At 36.4% G+C, this 18,270-nt stretch overlaps 1 protein-coding gene across 1 annotated transcript; it reads left to right on the top strand.

The window, feature by feature from the left end:
- Positions 1-2,086: 2,086 nt before the first annotated feature.
- Positions 2,087-18,009, top strand: LOC114530575. The gene is made up of 11 exons (XM_028552152.1): positions 2,087-2,626; positions 6,221-6,451; positions 6,967-7,163; positions 7,623-7,868; positions 8,834-8,968; positions 9,457-9,551; positions 9,831-9,942; positions 10,339-10,411; positions 10,908-11,116; positions 15,063-15,066; positions 15,887-18,009. The coding sequence occupies exons 1-11, from the start codon at positions 2,279-2,281 to the stop codon at positions 17,420-17,422; spliced, it is 3,186 nt and encodes a 1,061-aa protein (XP_028407953.1). The 5' UTR covers positions 2,087-2,278; the 3' UTR covers positions 17,423-18,009.
- Positions 18,010-18,270: the final 261 nt, after the last annotated feature.

Here is an 18,270-nt window from a genome sequence, read left to right as displayed (position 1 = left end):
TAATATATTTACTTAACTAAATATATACTTCAATAGATCAAACTGACTTTTTAATCATAATTTTAATTATATTTATCAAAATAACGTCGCGAGCAGGTCTTAAAATATGTAACTCATTTCTCAACTCTTAATTACATGTACTTAATTGCGTGTATATATAGCTATATATTGTCAGAAATTTTCTTCCCAAAAGGCAAAGTTGTGAAATTCAGCCATGCAGCACGCACAAGCAGCAATAGTATACATATCATATCATATGTTACATAGATCTAACATTCCATTTAGTGAAATTTTATCAAAATTAGAATGTATATAACTGGTTTAAATAATAAATGTATAGGTGATTAAAAAGTTAAATAACGTCGGAGGTTTAAAAAGGGATAATCTTTCTCATTATCTATCATATATCGTGCATGTGCATCGGAAAGCGCTGGCTATAATTCTCACTATTTTCAATATGTCACAACGTATGATTTTAACCCCCGACGTGCTCAACGTTTAATAACTGTTTTCTCAGCACATATATAGGGGCAGGTGCATGATTGTCGCAAGCAATTTTGCTTATGAAGCGGCTGTCTTTTAAAAAGTGCATTTTAATTTGTCTAGTATTAATAACCTCTCATCAACGAAAATAATTTTTAAAAGGATAAAAAATTGTAATATTGCATGTAGTATAATACAGTGTGCATGCATGGCTTTATATACATATCTATATATTTGACTATTCAAAATTAATGTTTAATCACGCAGTATGCATATTACAGAGTTTTAACTGTCTTCAATTAAAGGATTCGTATATGTTGTAGTTGCACTATATGAATAAAACGAGTAAGGAGTATTTATCACTTTGAAGCGCATGCATATATACACATGCCGTTTTCGTAAATCAATATACTGGAATTGTATAGTTGAAGAATTGCGTGATGCACCCTTTTCCATCAATCATGCAATAAAGTGTTTAAAATCATGCACAATTTGAGCCGCGTTCAGCAAAATACGAAAGCCAGAGATGGTTCATGGCTTCATGCCGCCATGCGTGTCATTTTATAGTTTGCACCACCTAAATGCAAAACTGCATATCGTCAGATGCTTTGGATGGGCAGCGTATTGGCTCAATTACTGGGGGCTGACGCATGCACTTTTACAACTGATTTTGTCGCAATAGATTTTGGAGTGTTTTTCGGACGCCTCAAAATGTTTCATACATTTATGGTATATGCGTACGTTAGACACAAAACACTCAAAAAAGGCCAGAATATATGCATGGCGTGAAGGCAAGGGAATTTCTTTATTATTTTGCATCAATCATAAAACAATACAGTTCTCACGGAGCCTAAGCTTTCGGTAGCTATGGCAGAAGCTCCGGCAATTTTCGGCGGTATATATTCATACATAATTCGTCCTGTGCCTGAATGATTTCTTTTGAACGCGATTGTTCATGCGGTATATAAACATGAATATATGTGTCACTCATACATCCTCTAATTTAGAGGTGATAGCCTACGTCGCTGTATCTTAAAACAAAGCCCGTATATAACACGCATATATCTGCACTCGAAATTGATCTAATAACTGACATATATGCATGGTATGTACTATATCGTGATGTTACCCATATTCTCTTTTTAAACCCATGCATCATGCATGTAGTCCCTAACCGCCACGTACCCAGTACCCTTTGAGTTCCTAACCGCAACTTACGAAATCCATAACCAAGACATATGCGATGAGATTGAACCGACGCAGAAAGTCGGACTAAATTGTCTTTAGACTCTACTATATAATGACGGCGGGTTGGCCATACTAAGTATAGAATAGGTTAGAGTGCACACTTTTTCTGTAAAACTTTTTGATATCGTGTTGCTGATACATGCAATTACCAGCTTCATTGTATCAAATGTGAAGCGGTTGAAATCAAACATTAGGCGAATAAAAAAACGTAAATTATGACGCACATATGGAGAACATTAGCCGATTATTATAAACCTTAACCCCTGATACATTTCGACTATAATGTACTGGGTGCATGATGCATGATTGACATTTTTCATTCATAAAAATTGAATTGTAATAATTATAGAGTCACTGCTTTAGTGTTTTTAAAGGTAAAACAGATTCGATTTTCTCAGTAAGTATTGCAAAGCAAGCCTAATAATTTGTTTCGAAAAAAGAATCTTAAAAATGGAGTCATGCTGCTTTGAATCGCACCAGTGGACTGATATTTAAACTTGTGTTAAAATTCGCTCCTACATGCACTTAATTAATTCACTTTAAAAACATGGACGGCACTCAGGTCGACAATTTGCGACAAGGACGCCATCAGGTCGACAATTTGCTCACGGTGCTGGGTAATCCCGGCCGTTTCCAAGTCATAACCTTCTTCCTTCTCAGCGGAAATTATTTACTTAACGTTTGCAACACGATAGCGCCAGTGTTTTACACCGCCAAGACGCGCCACCATTGTAGAGTCGAAAATACAAGTCTGATACCAGTGGTGACCCGTGATAATGAGAGGCAGTGGGACGGATGTATAATATACACAGCGTCAAATTCGAGCACAACAATACCCTGTCCTAATGGTTGGGTCTATTACTTTGACGATGGAGAGAGCACGATAATCTCTGAGGTATGTAATTATAACTTAAAGTTGTAGACATGCGCGCTGAAATTATAAACGTGCTGGCATGCATGTTACCTTGGCCTTAACCCGAGTAATAAGGTAATATAGCATGTTATAGAAATAATATAATGTCTCCTTTAAAAGCCAATTTGAGTATAGAAGGTCAACTATTACGATAATTCTGCATTAGAGTAATTTGCTGCTTTAAACAGTTCAATGTTTATTTACTTAACCCCGTCATACACTATATTCAATTTATTGGCACGGCACGGCTAAAATAAAGTGGATACTGTGCCAATTTCATCCGTACTCAGCCTTAGTATCGGTATAGCCTGAGGTCTGAACTCTAATAAAACTGACCACGGGTACCGATTTTAGCAATGCAGTGCCGATAAATTGAGTGTAGTGTAAACGGGGTTTTTATTACATTAAAATAATGTTATTCTAATGTGCTAGATGGGATCCGAGCAACTGTAGGTTTTATGCTGCGGGGGGCCGTATTTGTTATCGAAATAGTTAAGAAGTGCAAACGGCGAATAAATGGGGTGATATGACCATTTATGGACGTGCCACGCCATTTATTCGCCATTTCACGTCGTCTTTCACGTTCCCGTCCTCAAATTAAATCTATCTAATATTGTGCCAGTGCGTTTAAAATATGCACGGTAACTTTATCTGAACGACGCGCTGATTTTTTCAACAATCGAAACACTTAACCTTGCAGAGATCAGAATTCAGACTTAATTTAGGGGATTATCTCAACGCGGACCTGACATGCAATTAACACATTGCCCAAAGCGAAACCAGTGTTACATTATTAATTTCATAGATACGTACCTTGCAGTCCCATGCACAGGTTTTTTGAACAACCTTGCCATTCGGATAACACCAAATTTTGTTTCAAGGTTTCCTATAAACGATTTTGTCAAATATTGGTTGCAACGCGAGAGCTCATTTAGAACTCATTTATAGAAGCGAAATATCTACTATAATTATCGCAGCACGGCCAGCACCAAAGGGTTTTTCATTGTTCGGCCGGTATTTACGCAAAATTGAAAGATATGTTTTAATGAACAAATAAGGATTAAATGAAATGAAATATACATAAAATAGCCTTATATATATAGTGACATGATCGTTGGCACAGTCACACCTAATACGACATGTCGACCGTATGAAAAAACTATAGTCTATTGGCACAGAAAATAATCCAACGACACACGATGAATTTTGATCCTGTGCCAAACAATAACTTGTAGAGCGGTGTGACCAAACATTATTTCTTTTAATTTTTTCCAAACTATTTTATAAAAAAGTATCAGCCTATGCCTATTGTACCAAAAATAATGCTCTTCGCTGAAGTCACGGGGAGCAAGTGTGTAAAGTGTAGGAATGTCTGTTTTTAAATGTAAAAATATTTTAGCAAATTTACATGCACCATGCATGTAAATTTTAATTGAAGAGGCAATGCTGAGGTAATCGTTCATACTACATATAGCGGCAAATATAGCGGCATACACAAGCATGTAAGTTCAAAGTTCACCTCGCGCATTGCATCTGAAAGATCAAAGGTCGGATATAAGCATCATTCCCTGGGTATGTGTAAGGCAAATGACACAACCTGGGTAACAATTAACCAATCATCGTGGGGTATACAACAGTGGAAGCATATTTGGACACAACAAATCCAGCAAAAGCATTGAAAATCGAACATATGCCTGTTGCTCGCCGCGATGGGGAAAACACTACGGAGAAGATCCCTTAGTCTTAGCGCACCACATCAACTGAGTAGGGAGTTTTAGCAGCGACTACGAGTAGGAGATTCGTCATTCTCGCACGTTGTTTGTATACGCCATCAGCCAAAACTCGTAGTCGTCGAACGACGAATCTTAATCAAATTTTCCGTTAGGTATATAGTTACCTGTCGGAAAGTTCCCTATAAACAAAGTCTCAATCTGGCTTCCGTCCTAAGCACTCAACGGTGACCGCCCTAATCCAAATGTGCGATGAGTGGCTAGAAAATATGGATAATGGAAGTTAAATGGTGCATGTCGTGTTTTTAGATATCAAAAAGCCGTTTGATTCTATAAACCATCGCATCTTGCTAAGTGAAATGAATGAACAATTTGGAATTTTTGGCATTGAACTAAAATGGTTCGAGTCATATTTAACTAATCGAGTACAGCAATGTAATGTTAATGGAGAGCTATCTAATTATAAAACTATTACCTGTGGAGTTCCCCAGGGTTCTATACTGGGACCACTACTATTCTTAATATACATATTAATGATTTGCCTGAATGTCTAAAATCAACCACTCTAGCTATGTATGCGGATGATACTCATATCTTTTCATCCTCTTTTGATGCAAATGAACTTATTGTAAAGTTAAACTCGGATCTTGCCCATGTATGTAGCTGGCTTAAAGAAAACAGGTTGCAGATGCATCCATCCAAATGTAAAATGATGTTTATTGGTTCCCCATATAACATTAATAATTTGATGTGTGATGTACCCGTTATGGCTGATGCAAAACCCATATCACGAACTACCACACAAATGTGTTTGGGGACTAAATTAGATGAAAATCTTAACTGGGATAGTCATTGAAATGACATGTAAAAAGGCGAGTGCAGGAATTGGCGTTATGAAACGCATAAGACCCTTTGTTCCTAGACATACCCTGGAATCTGTTTATAAAAGTCTTGTGCAGCCTTACTTCGATTACTGCTCCCCTCTGTGGGATACTTGTGGTAAGCTGCTTAGAGACAAGTTGCAAAAAATTTCAGTTTCGTGCAGCGAGGGTCTTAACAGATGCAAATTATGATACTTCATCAATCGATCTTCTTAGCAATCTTTCTTGGGACACACTTGAAACTAGACGGTCTTGTGCCAAGTCATGATCAGTATTGATGTACAAGATACTTAATAACCGCCGGCACTTCGGGAGTCTTTTGTGAGAAGAGGAATAGATCAAACTATAATTATCACCTCCGAAAAACTGCAACAGACCTAAGTCTCCCTAGGCCGAATCGAGAGTACCTCAAAAAAGTTTCAAATATAGCGGCGCTATGCTTTGGAATCGGCCCCAAACGAAGCAAAATCAGCCGAGTCGCTTCGTTTGTTTAAATCAATTGTTGTTGGACACTGAAACGCATCCTACCTATTCATATAATCTATTTATGTGTGAAACTGTCTGTGTGTAATTGTCCTGTTTTGTAGTCTTTGTTAACTGTTTTTAATATTTAAACACGCCCCTCATGGAAACCAGCCTAGAGTTAATGGGGCTAGCGTGTTTCTTGGTTTTAAATAAAGTTTTACCTACCTACCTACCTACCTACACAAAGGTTAACCCACGCCCGGTCGCCGCAATTTATTGGTTGATCGCCAGTAACGAACACCATGTCTCAAAAGTTTTAAAACCTCTCATGCAGGTCCCATGCAAACTCTTGTCTCCAACTTGAACCATCTCTTTTGCGCGCTCTCCTTGTCTTGCCTGCATGCAGGTAGCAAGTAGCAAGTAGCGCTTGACTGTATTCAGGCCCATTACCATCTAATCATACGATTATTTTACTAAAATTTAAAATACGCTTTTTGTAGTTCGGCCTGGTGTGCGATGACGCTTACAAAGCCGATCTCTCGACGTCAATATATTTTCTTGGAATGATAATTGGCGGGCCAATGTTTGGCTACTTTGGTGATAGGTTCGGTCGCCGTACTGTCATCGGGTTTTTACTGTTGACATCTTCTATGGTGGGCGGAGGAGTATTTTTGTTCAGAAATTATGTTGTTTACATTGTCTTAAGATTTGTTTTGGGGTGTCTTATGCAGGTATTGTCAGTAAAAGCTACTTATAATTACTCTTAAATCAGTAAAAAACAAATTCTACCTAAATCAATTTGCACGTAATAAAAAGCTACGTACAGTATATGGCCTTAATCATTACCAGAATACAAATAATTTCGATAAATGATATAATTGATATTCAAAGGTATTTGTATAACCCATTTGTGTGATTTGAACATCAAAACAAGACTCTATCTCATATTATAAAAATAGTAATTGCCAAACCTGAGCGAGCTGTGTACAGAATGAACCACTGACTTGTATCATATTACATTCGATTATCATATTACAACCGACTTGTACCATATTACATCATATTACATTTCCCATATAAAATATATGACAAAATTGTTTGAAAAGAGAATGTGTTTATATGTTTGTCAAACGGAATCTTCGCGGATTCTTTTCTTTTAGTCTCTTAGATCTTTAGCTTTCTAAGATATATAATGATATGTGGAAAACGTTTGGAATATGACCACGAACACTTGATTTCTTTATAGGGTCTATCAAATTCTAGTATCATTTTGGTCGTCGAACTATTTCCTACGAAGTTTCGAGTGTATGCGGTTCTTATATTAATGTTTCTTGAGACATTCAGTGTTCTTGTTTTCGATCTTCTCTCGTATCTCATCAGAGATTGGAAATATATTCAACTGACGCTTGCAATGTTGACCCTAGTTCAACTGCTTACTATGTGGTGAGTTAGTCTTCTGTTCTTTACCATAATTTCCAAATGATCTGAGATCATGACGTCATGAGGTGCCTGGAGTTATTTGTTTCCGTTCTTCGAGGCAATAATATGAAGGGCGATTATAATTTACAGATCGGTTAAAAACAAACATAATGACATTTTTCCGCATAATGTCCCAGTGTTGAAGTCATATTTAATGAAGGAAATGATAATTTATTTTTGTCGAGGATCTGGCTTCTCATTGGTTGATTTTTATACTTAGATCACCTGGTTATATCAGTAGTTGTTGATAGCTTAAGTTTTAAAAAAACTCATAATCACCACCGTAACTAGAACGATAATTGGGAGGGGGGGCTGAATATTCATATATTCAGTTCTGCCCGACGTTCAGTATAATTGTTTTAATGATAGTTCAATTGATATAACATAATTATACCATTGTGATTTGTCTCACATCTATTTTAGTTTCATTCCAGAGTCTCTTCGTTGGTATTTAATACATGGCCAATTTGATAAGGCGGAATCATTTGTCAGGAGGGTTGCAAAATTCAATAAATTACCTTATCCCAGCAAGCTGATCAAAAAAATAGAAAATGATTTTGGCAAAAGCTGTGATGTAGTAATGCTGCAACGCCAGAAAAAAGCAAACCTAATGGATGTGATACGTTCACCGACGTTATTAAAGATTACTCTAGTCATTTCATTCATTTGGTGAGTGAGTGATGCTATGCATAAGGAGAGTAGACCGTAGATATTTAATTACAAGGATATGCTGCTGAAGGTCTTCCTGTATATATTTGTTGTGAGCTATCGTTCACAGGACCCTGTATAGGTTATAACTTTTATTTCTTGAAATCTCTTGCACGAGCGGCAGGACCTACGAGATAGGGCGATAAGCAATAATTTTCTAATACATGGCCAAAAACTTCTGAGAAAATTAACATCTATTTTCCCTGAAATTCACATTCACTCGTGAGTTTATAGTAAACTGTACAATACAAAGTGCTAAAACGCTAAAATATAATTTTAGATTAGTATTCTTCCGGCTTTTCCAAAGTCTCCGCCATCAATCACTTTGAATACCATACAAAACGTTACTTTGTAGAAATGAACTAAAATGGCAGAGTTTACATCAACCGGAACTTAAGAAGACCCTATATAATTTATAGTGAAGCAATTGAAAGAGATTTGAAAAATATGCAAATTATTTACGGCAATCTCAACATAGACAGTTTCGATAATTACGTCACAACATTTTCGTTTCAAATTTTGACCAACCTTAAATGAGATCGATTTCAAGATATATTCTCACGAGCCACGTGCAAAGATGCAACACATCCTTCTTCAACACATGCATGAAAAAGAACTTTTCATTTTGACAAATAAGTGTGGAAAAAAGCTCTTTCTCGAGAACGAGGCTCTCGGTCATTGCCTGGTAGCCTCGTTTTACTGTTACGTTTTAGTGTTATTTCCGCATTCATTAGTCAAAGCTAAAAATTCATTTTTACCTTTTAATCCCATACGAAGTATTCAGAGGAAGAATGTAGCCCACCGCTCATTATTAATAGGAGTGGTTTAAAGTTGCATTCAAGAGTGTTTATTGGTTATAAAATGATCCTCCTATAAGCAAACATTTACGATCCACCTTTACCATTTTCATGACACTATTTTTTAAGGTTCACAAGTGATAGCACCTTTTTCCTTCTGGCTTTAAACATGTCCTTTCTTCATGGTGATAAATATTTGAATATCGCAATTAGCTACCTCGCGGATTTGTTTGCAATACTGGTTCTCGTGTATTTTTTACCAAGGTAAATAAATATATATCCAGTGGAGAGATATTGGAAACATATAAAATATGAATGGGTATATACAAGATACATATATACAGTGCATAGAAACACGCACGGGTGTTTGGGAGAACGAAGACGAAACAATCAACATTTCGAGTTCTCCCAAAACCCCCACAAATGTTTATATAACTGCATGTATACAAACACATGAAGAAATGTTTTCTATTTCTTTTATAATATAACTCAATAAAAAGATTTTGTACATTTTTTTAATTCGATTTAATTGCAAATTCTCACTACACCACTTCGCTTCTCAACTTCGGCAGGAAAATTTTGTACTCTTAATTTCACGGAGTCATTTCTGACTCCAAAACTATCTAACGCTCGTACCTAACAAACGCATCTAATACCTTTTTGCTCCATTTTTGGAGTCGACATGACTCTCGGGAATTAAAAGTGTGAACTTCAATGAACTATTGCAGCTTTAATTTTGATTTCTTTGCTAGATTTGGTCGGAGAAAACCTCTTTTCTTTTTAATGCTGTGTTGTTCTGTTGCAGTTGGTGGGAATGCCACCATTACATTAAGTTCATATAACAGCGGTAATATTGTTGTCATGCACCTACACAATTGTATCACGAAAATATACTTCGATTACTACAATTTTTAATCATAACAGAAAAAGCTGTCATTAATTCATTTGCCAAATGAGCCCGGTTGAGATGATTTGAAATATCAAAATATCATGGAAGTGATGGAACCAAACAAGCATGTGCTATTGTTGAATGGCTATATACATCACTGCCATGCAGGATCACGTTATGTGCTCATGCATTACAAACTCCTTGATGTTTCTTAGTTTTTCTTTACTTTTTTATCAGCAGCATTACAGATCCTGAGAACGGTGTTGGTAATAATGGGCAAGATTTCAGCATTTTGTACTTTTGCGGTGCTTGTTATATTGACATCGGAGGTTTATCCTACGATTGTAAGGTGTGTTAGAATGCGCGAGAACCTGACGATTGTGCCCGTACAACTATATAAAAATCACCGAATAGCAAACATGTATTGTATTGTTACAACACTCGTCACAAAACGGCATGGCAAAAATAGTTGTTTGAGCAATTTTAATTTCTGTTTCAATAAAAGTTTCATTTTTAGAGTCTCCACTTCTCGCATCGAATTCGAGACAAGGGTGGCTAAATCGGTTTTCTGTAAAAACAGATTGTTAAAATAACTGATTTAAAATTGGTTGTCTCGGATTAATCTTTTTTAATCAATTTTACTTCGTAATTAAATACAACCGACAATTTGGTTGTTTTTTTTAAAACTTGGTACAAAGAATGACTTTGCTGTCTGTATAAAAACACTTATATTTGATTATTTTAGAAACGTTAGTCTTGGGGTGAATACTTTCTCGTCGCGATTGGGGGCAATGGTTGCGCCACAAATGATATTGCTTGTAAGTTGATTGCTGTAGTTTGTAACATGCAACTTCGAATATCGTCGAATTAATTATGGGAAAGCTGCAGAAATCATGATCGTTGAGGTGCATGTGACTATAACAACTATACAAATCGTTAGTTATTAGCTTGTGGCATATCCATGCAGCCCGATAATCGGAGAGGTAGATATGGGGGGGGGGGGTTGTTTGACATGCCGCACATGTTTCCACTACTGCAGTGGCGTAGCCAGCCTGACGATGTAGTCATGCTATGCAAATTTTAGGTTATTATTATTATTATTCATTTCTTAAGAAATTCGTTGTTTTCAGAGTCAATCAACATCAAAATCTTAGCATAGCATGACTAAATTGTCGGGCTGGCTACGCCACTGCTCTCCTGACCTATAACTAGTATATCGAGTTATACGCACCAGTGTACCAGCTCCAAATAAAGACACAATATTTTCAATATAGCTATAGGGTAAACTATATATGTCTTATTTTCCATATATAGGGTAAACACACTACATCATCTGTGCCTTTTGCAGTATTATGTATTTTTGCATTGGTCAGCGGCTTGCTAATCTGGTTACTTCCGGAAACGCATAACAAAGACTTCTCAGATAAACTTGACTGCACAAGAGAGATTTATGGGGAGAAGTTTATGGAAAAAGATTTTTTGGCTTTTGAGGAGCGCATCCTCGCGTACGAAACATCGATTTAGTTTTTTTGCATATAAATGCTCATGCATGACGAATGACGATGGCAAATGTTTTGAAAGATCAACGCGATATTAACACTTATCTTCTTTTACTGATTAATATTTTTGATTGATATCTATGTGGAATATTTATAAACACGAATTATATAAAGTAGATAAGGTTTCTACATGTAATCCACAGAATATTTACGTCATATATAGCTATGCTCTTCCAGCAAAACATATAGTAGCAATTTGTAATTCTAAATTTAAACCATTTAGGGCTTTAAAAGACGTCAGTGAAATAATAATTTAAATATTTCTCATGCTAAACCTAATATGAAACCTCATATGAAACAATAACTGAGTTTTTTGCAGGTTTAGCCCACTGAACGTATGTTTTAAATAATTTAGACAACAAGAGAAAAATATTACTTTGACATGATCTGCCAATTAAATGAAAAAGCTCTGGGGACAGCGAAACAACTTAAACTGGTGTCATGTCTCAAGCTCTTTAAAATGTTTAATTGTTTGGAAGGTTGCGCGATTGAACTTGTTGATTTCCAAAGGGCTATCTTTAAAACAGGGAACGGGGAATAGGGGAATGGAACGGGGAATGGAACGGGGAATGGAACGGGGAATGGAACGGGGAATGGAACGGGGAATGGAACGGGGAATGGAACGGGGAATGGAATGGCTTCGGGGAATGAGCCGGGGAATGAAATGGCTTCGGGGAATGTGCAGCTTGTGCGTCAGTGATTAAAACCTGTAAACGCTTCCATGTCACGAATCATGAGACAGCTACTCACAGTTTGAATTCCTTGAGGTAAAAGACAAAGCGATTACAAGCTCATAGTATAAATGCGATGTTTGCATTGTCATTGTGATGTACATTGATGTACATTAATATATAGATAGAATTTGCATGGGTAGGTGGTTCAATGTAAATCCTCCAAAATCTGAAGGCAATTAGTATAATACTGTAATAGTATTTTTTGCAGAAATCTTTTTAGTTCTTACTATGCCTTATAAAGCTCAATGTGTGTGATTAAAAGGTGAATAAAGATACTGACACAGTGTCACTTGTTTGTTTTTTATTTCAGGCTATGTGAACAAGACCTCTGGACAGTTTTGTTTAAGCAGGAATAATGGTTGTGGTGGAAATGTGGTGAATGCATTCTTGACAAGTTAATGGGTTTGCTTCCAAGAATACACTGAAACTTGGAGCAACAATGACTTTGAATATAATTATGTAATTAATATATTATTTATTAATCTTAATTTATATGACTTTTTACCTCACATAATTCAAATAATGTTCAGATAAAGAGGTAAATATTTCACTGTTAATGGTGTAATAAATATTTTATATGTTGATTATATTCATAATGAATTATTTGTCCTGCTCCATACTTTGGCAATTCTGTTTAAGAAATCCCACCATAGTAGATCTTTTTTGAAATAGTTACAGTCAAGTTGTTGTCTAGTTTTAGTACAAAATAATACAAGTGCTACAATTAAACAAGGGAAAATAATAAAAATTAATTACATAAGCAAGCACATTTTCTATTTTGAAAAGGTCTATGAATTGAGATGACATGTACTAACAATTTTGTGCATTAATTAAAGACAATTGTATTATTACTGTGGGTTCTTTAATATTGTCCAATACTCCCAGTGACATCCCACTGAATTCCTGCAGGTGTCTCAATCCATCAAACCAGTTTATCTTTTATTTCTATATTTAAGTCAGAATCAATGTATTCAATATCAATATGTAAAAATAATATCTAAGTTCTACAACATTATTTTGACAAGTCTGTTAAAGGAGAAAAGCAATTTTTTCTCTTCATCAGAATTGAGAACCATGTTCTTGAAGCCAACCCCCTTCCTTGGCAGGATGATTATGGTACAAAATGAGAAGGGGGGTGTTGAAAAATTTCTGGATTTCTTCTTGGGGGTCTCCAAAAAGATAACATATTGATATTGAATACATTGATTCTGACTTAAATATAGAAATAAAAGATAAACTGGTTTGATGGATTGAGACACCTGCAGGAATTCAGTGGGATGTCACTGGGAGTATTGGACAATATTAAAGAACCCACAGTAATAATACAATTGTCTTTAATTAATGCACAAAATTGTTAGTACATGTCATCTCAATTCATAGACCTTTTCAAAATAGAAAATGTGCTTGCTTATGTAATTAATTTTTATTATTTTCCCTTGTTTAATTGTAGCACTTGTATTATTTTGTACTAAAACTAGACAACAACTTGACTGTAACTATTTCAAAAAAGATCTACTATGGTGGGATTTCTTAAACAGAATTGCCAAAGTATGGAGCAGGACAAATAATTCATTATGAATATAATCAACATATAAAATATTTATTACACCATTAACAGTGAAATATTTACCTCTTTATCTGAACATTATTTGAATTATGTGAGGTAAAAAGCCATATAAATTAAGATTAATAAATAATATATTAATTACATAATTATATTCAAAGTCATTGTTGCTCCAAGTTTCAGTGTATTCTTGGAAGCAAACCCATTAACTTGTCAAGAATGCATTCACCACATTTCCACCACAACCATTATTCCTGCTTAAACAAAACTGTCCAGAGGTCTTGTTCACATAGCCTGAAATAAAAAACAAACAAGTGACACTGTGTCAGTATCTTTATTCACCTTTTAATCACACACATTGAGCTTTATAAGGCATAGTAAGAACTAAAAAGATTTCTGCAAAAAATACTATTACAGTATTATACTAATTGCCTTCAGATTTTGGAGGATTTACATTGAACCACCTACCCATGCAAATTCTATCTATATATTAATGTACATCAATGTACATCACAATGACAATGCAAACATCGCATTTATACTATGAGCTTGTAATCGCTTTGTCTTTTACCTCAAGGAATTCAAACTGTGAGTAGCTGTCTCATGATTCGTGACATGGAAGCGTTTACAGGTTTTAATCACTGACGCACAAGCTGCACATTCCCCGAAGCCATTTCATTCCCCGGCTCATTCCCCGAAGCCATTCCATTCCCCGTTCCATTCCCCGTTCCATTCCCCGTTCCATTCCCCTATTCCCCGTTCCCTGTTTTAAAGATAGCCTTTCCAAAGTGTTTTGTGCAAAATTATTTAATTATGCATATCGCGTGACTCTTAAAGTTAAAGGTCAGTTTCCGGTAATTTCTCGAAATTAGAAAACGTTCTTGCGATGTTCAGGCAAGCTACGTATTGACGATTATTTTACGAGGTATACAATTATACTGGTATATTAGCCATGTTTCTTGGAGTGTCATTCATTTTATAGCACCTGCAGAGCGGTAAGCAATTATAAAGTATTAGTTGTTGTTATCGTTCAGCGAAGCAACGTACCACATTACGAAGTATACATATATTGCTAATTGAATCTTGTGTCTTCGACAGTTTTTCCTGCTTTATGTGCTGATCGGTAAATCATAGTTCGAGGTTCGAGGAAAACATATACGTAGATAATCTTCGGTATGAACTATGAAGCTGCGATAAAGTTGAATGTATACATAGCCATATAGGACGACAACAAGAATACGGCAAAATATACACAATTAATATTCACAATATAAGAAATTGAATACATTGGGTTTTTGTTGCAACGAATTCTGGTGAAACCCAAGCAGTTTGGACTCGTATTTGCAGCATGAAATGTAGACGTTGTACACGACTGTAACATAAGACTTTGAATCCTGCGATTTGCAATAGATTCATGGTCAGACATGCAGACATTGTCTAGTTATAGTCGGTATTTGCATGCTTACGTCATCTTTGAACGACGATGGTTAATGCAGTCGGTCATCGTTAGATTTCCTTCAGGCATTACAATACTAAGCTACGAAAAAGGAAGTAGACTGTATATCGTGGAAAATTGAGATATTTGTTAAAATTTGATTTATGCATGTCACAGCCATGTAAGTAATGCCAAACAAAATCACGCCTAAGTGTCCGACTAATATGCTGTTTACTAAATAGTCTATACATTACTTTGCTTTAGATGTAATGTGTTTGATTTACCATTTCTTTAAATTTCGTGGAACGCTGTTTGGCATGCGATTTAGCAATCATATTTATTCTAAAATCCGTAAACAATTAGGCTGGCCAGTAGCTATACAAGCGATAAATATAACTGAAAGAACAACATATGCTTATTCACAGACACGGGTTTTATCACATATGATATGGTAGCAAACCAGGAGAATATTGAATATTTCAGACAATGCAAAAATTAAAGGTTTTTCCTCACAAACTGACAGGCATCTCTTGCCTGGTTTATTGACGCATGTTTATACTAACATTGTACTTCCGCAAGCCGGGGCCGAGCGAGGGTACTAATTCCGCTCGGAGATTATAGGAATTGTTACACCCGGGTATGGTGAGAGAACATAGCCGAATCCAAAGCCCCCCAAATCATCTATGGGGAAGAGAAATTTATAATGCTTATATAAGTAGGTGTCTATTTTGTTTAATCCGTATAAAAGACAATAACATGCCATCGCTTTAACTTTAAAAAGGGTTTTTGAAGGCGACGATATTATACTAGTACTACGTACTGCATGTAGTTACCTAGCTTGAAGCTAATTTAACATATTAGGCATATTTTTCCTTGGACGTCTAAACAGGGCGTCTAAACAATAAAATAGACAAAAACGGTTTTGAAAACGACGTTCGTGTGCAAGTCGTAGTTTGGAAAGAACAAATTGAAGTAAAACGAATGCATTCTATTTGTTGCAGGCGAAAATGATAACAGAAATTTTTTTTTCGTTGTTTCTCGTTTGGCTTATCTGGTATGTAATCACAGCCTACACAAAAAGAAGGAACATGCCCGCTGGACCATTTCCATATCCTTTCGTTGGAAACATCCCTCAGATAGTATGTGCAGGCTCCGTTAGTCCGTTTAGCAAACTGGCTGAAAAGTATGGAGATATTTTCACTGTCACTCTTCCGCAAGGGAATGCTGTTATCCTAAATACTGCTTCGCTAGCGCGCGAGGCAAGGCTTGCAGGAAAACAAGAAGATATCGCAGGAAGATTACCAAATTTTATATACCCACTTAACGAGATGACGGGGAAGAATCTGTTTACATCTGATTACTCATCTGAACACCGTTTTCAAAAGAAAGTATTTATAACCGCAATGCATGTTTTTGGCGCTGGGAAAGAGCAAGCTTCTGAACGTGCAGGACATGCGGTTGAAATAGCCATCAAAGAAATAGAAGACGAGCCTGGCAGGTCATTCTGCCCGAAAAATCTTTTCGAATCTTCTATTCGGGTTCAGTTGTGGGAATGGCTGACAACGAAAAAGGTCGCGTTGGACGATCCAATCATAAAACAAACCAGTGAACTCTCAGCTCTTCTAACCAAACAAGCAATGTTAAGCACTTTATACCAACTGTTTCCTTTTCTTTGTTATCTACCAACACGATTCCGTCGAGATATTCAGAGAGCAATCGAAATTAAGAACACGATATTCCCGCAAGAATATCGAGAGCACGAAGAGAGCTACATTCCCGGCGTTGTCCGTGATCTCACCGATAGCTTTATCAGCGCATACGATAAAGAAATCCAAAAGGAGACATCGAAAGAAATTGGTTCAAAAGACGACATTCCTGGATTGATGTTTAACGTCGCTCTAGCTGGATCGGAAACAACGTCAACTTGCCTCAGTTGGCTTTTTCTGTACCTCGTCCTGTATCCTGATGTTCAAAAAAAAATTCACGAAGAACTTGACACCACTGTAGGAAGAGAAAGATTGCCCAGATTGAAGGATGCAGAAAACATGCCATACATCCAAGCTACTCTGTGTGAAGTTCTGAGAGCGTCAGGAATGTTCTCGTTAAGCGGGACGAATGCGATACGTGACACGACCGTCGCTGGTTATCGCATTCCAAAAGGTACATTTGTCGCTATAAATTTTAGGAAATTGCATCACGATGGACGAGAATGGCCCGAACCAAACAAATTTAAACCTGAACGATTTCTGGACCACGAGAGCAAGTTCGTCGGCTGGAATAAATTGCACGGTTTACTTCCATTTGGCATTGGTCGTAGAGAATGTCCTGGTCATTCACTAGCAAAGGTTATGTTGTTCTCGTTCACTTCCGTGATACTGCAACGCTACAAGATCGATTTGCCCGAAGGAGCCGAGATGCCGTCGACAACAGTATCAAAACCACAAATGATCATTCGACCAAATGATTTTCGAGTTGTTGCAAAGCCACGAAATCAGCTTCGTTGTGAAGAAGGAGTTTGTCACCTCGAGGACTCTTGAATTTAATTTAAGGATTTAATTTTTCTATAACCTCTCTCTAAAAGGTTTTTAACGCGCATAAGAGCATACGAAACTGTAAAACATTGCGAATCTTTAATGTAAGTTCTACATATTTTTACATACTAAATGGCGTGCGCTGATTGGTTCTTTGCCGGTCTGGAATCCCCCAGTATTAGACCGTTGCCGTAGTAACGGTCCAACCATAGGTAGCCCAGAAATCTGTTTGTACTCAGTCTTCGACTACATTGTTTACGCGCGCGATCAGCTTCTACTGTCTACCGCGCGCGTAAACAATGTAGTCGAAGACTGAGTACAAACAGATTTCTGGGCTGCTATGGTCCAACTCTCATATTTTTGAACAAAAACAAGCTTGCACTTTTATTTTTGACACGAAAAATATCGACGAAGAATGGACAAAGAAGGGCATTATTTGGTACATGTGAATATTATATTTATATTCATCTTTGATTTTTGTTTATATTACTGTATCATTCTTATCGAGATTCTTATTTAACGTGTAAAAAACAAAGTTTTGGAAGCCGCTTCAGTGCTTGCTTGGCGAAATTGTATAAATAAATAAACTAAATACTGTATGCCATATAATAAATCCCTTATTACCCGAATGCGTTCGGTCCGTACTGGAAAATTATCAGACCTCGGTCTTTTATGTATGTCAAGACCTCGGTCTGACATTTTTCTAGTACGGACCTCAAATTCGGTTAATAAGTGGTATGTATTGCTTTAGGGGAATAGTAACATTAACAAACTTCACACAATATTTTTTTAAAAATTAATTTCAGCAAATGTAGATTATATATCTTTACGTATTTCAACCGAAAGGGAGTTTT

This window comes from Dendronephthya gigantea, unplaced genomic scaffold, assembly GCF_004324835.1.
Source record: "Dendronephthya gigantea isolate DGI-Jeju-01 unplaced genomic scaffold, DenGig_1.0 000001F, whole genome shotgun sequence".
Taxonomy (NCBI): Eukaryota; Metazoa; Cnidaria; class Anthozoa; order Malacalcyonacea; family Nephtheidae; genus Dendronephthya; species Dendronephthya gigantea.
The sequence above is the reverse complement of the archived record's forward strand: the minus strand, read 5'-3'. Positions and strand labels throughout refer to the sequence as shown.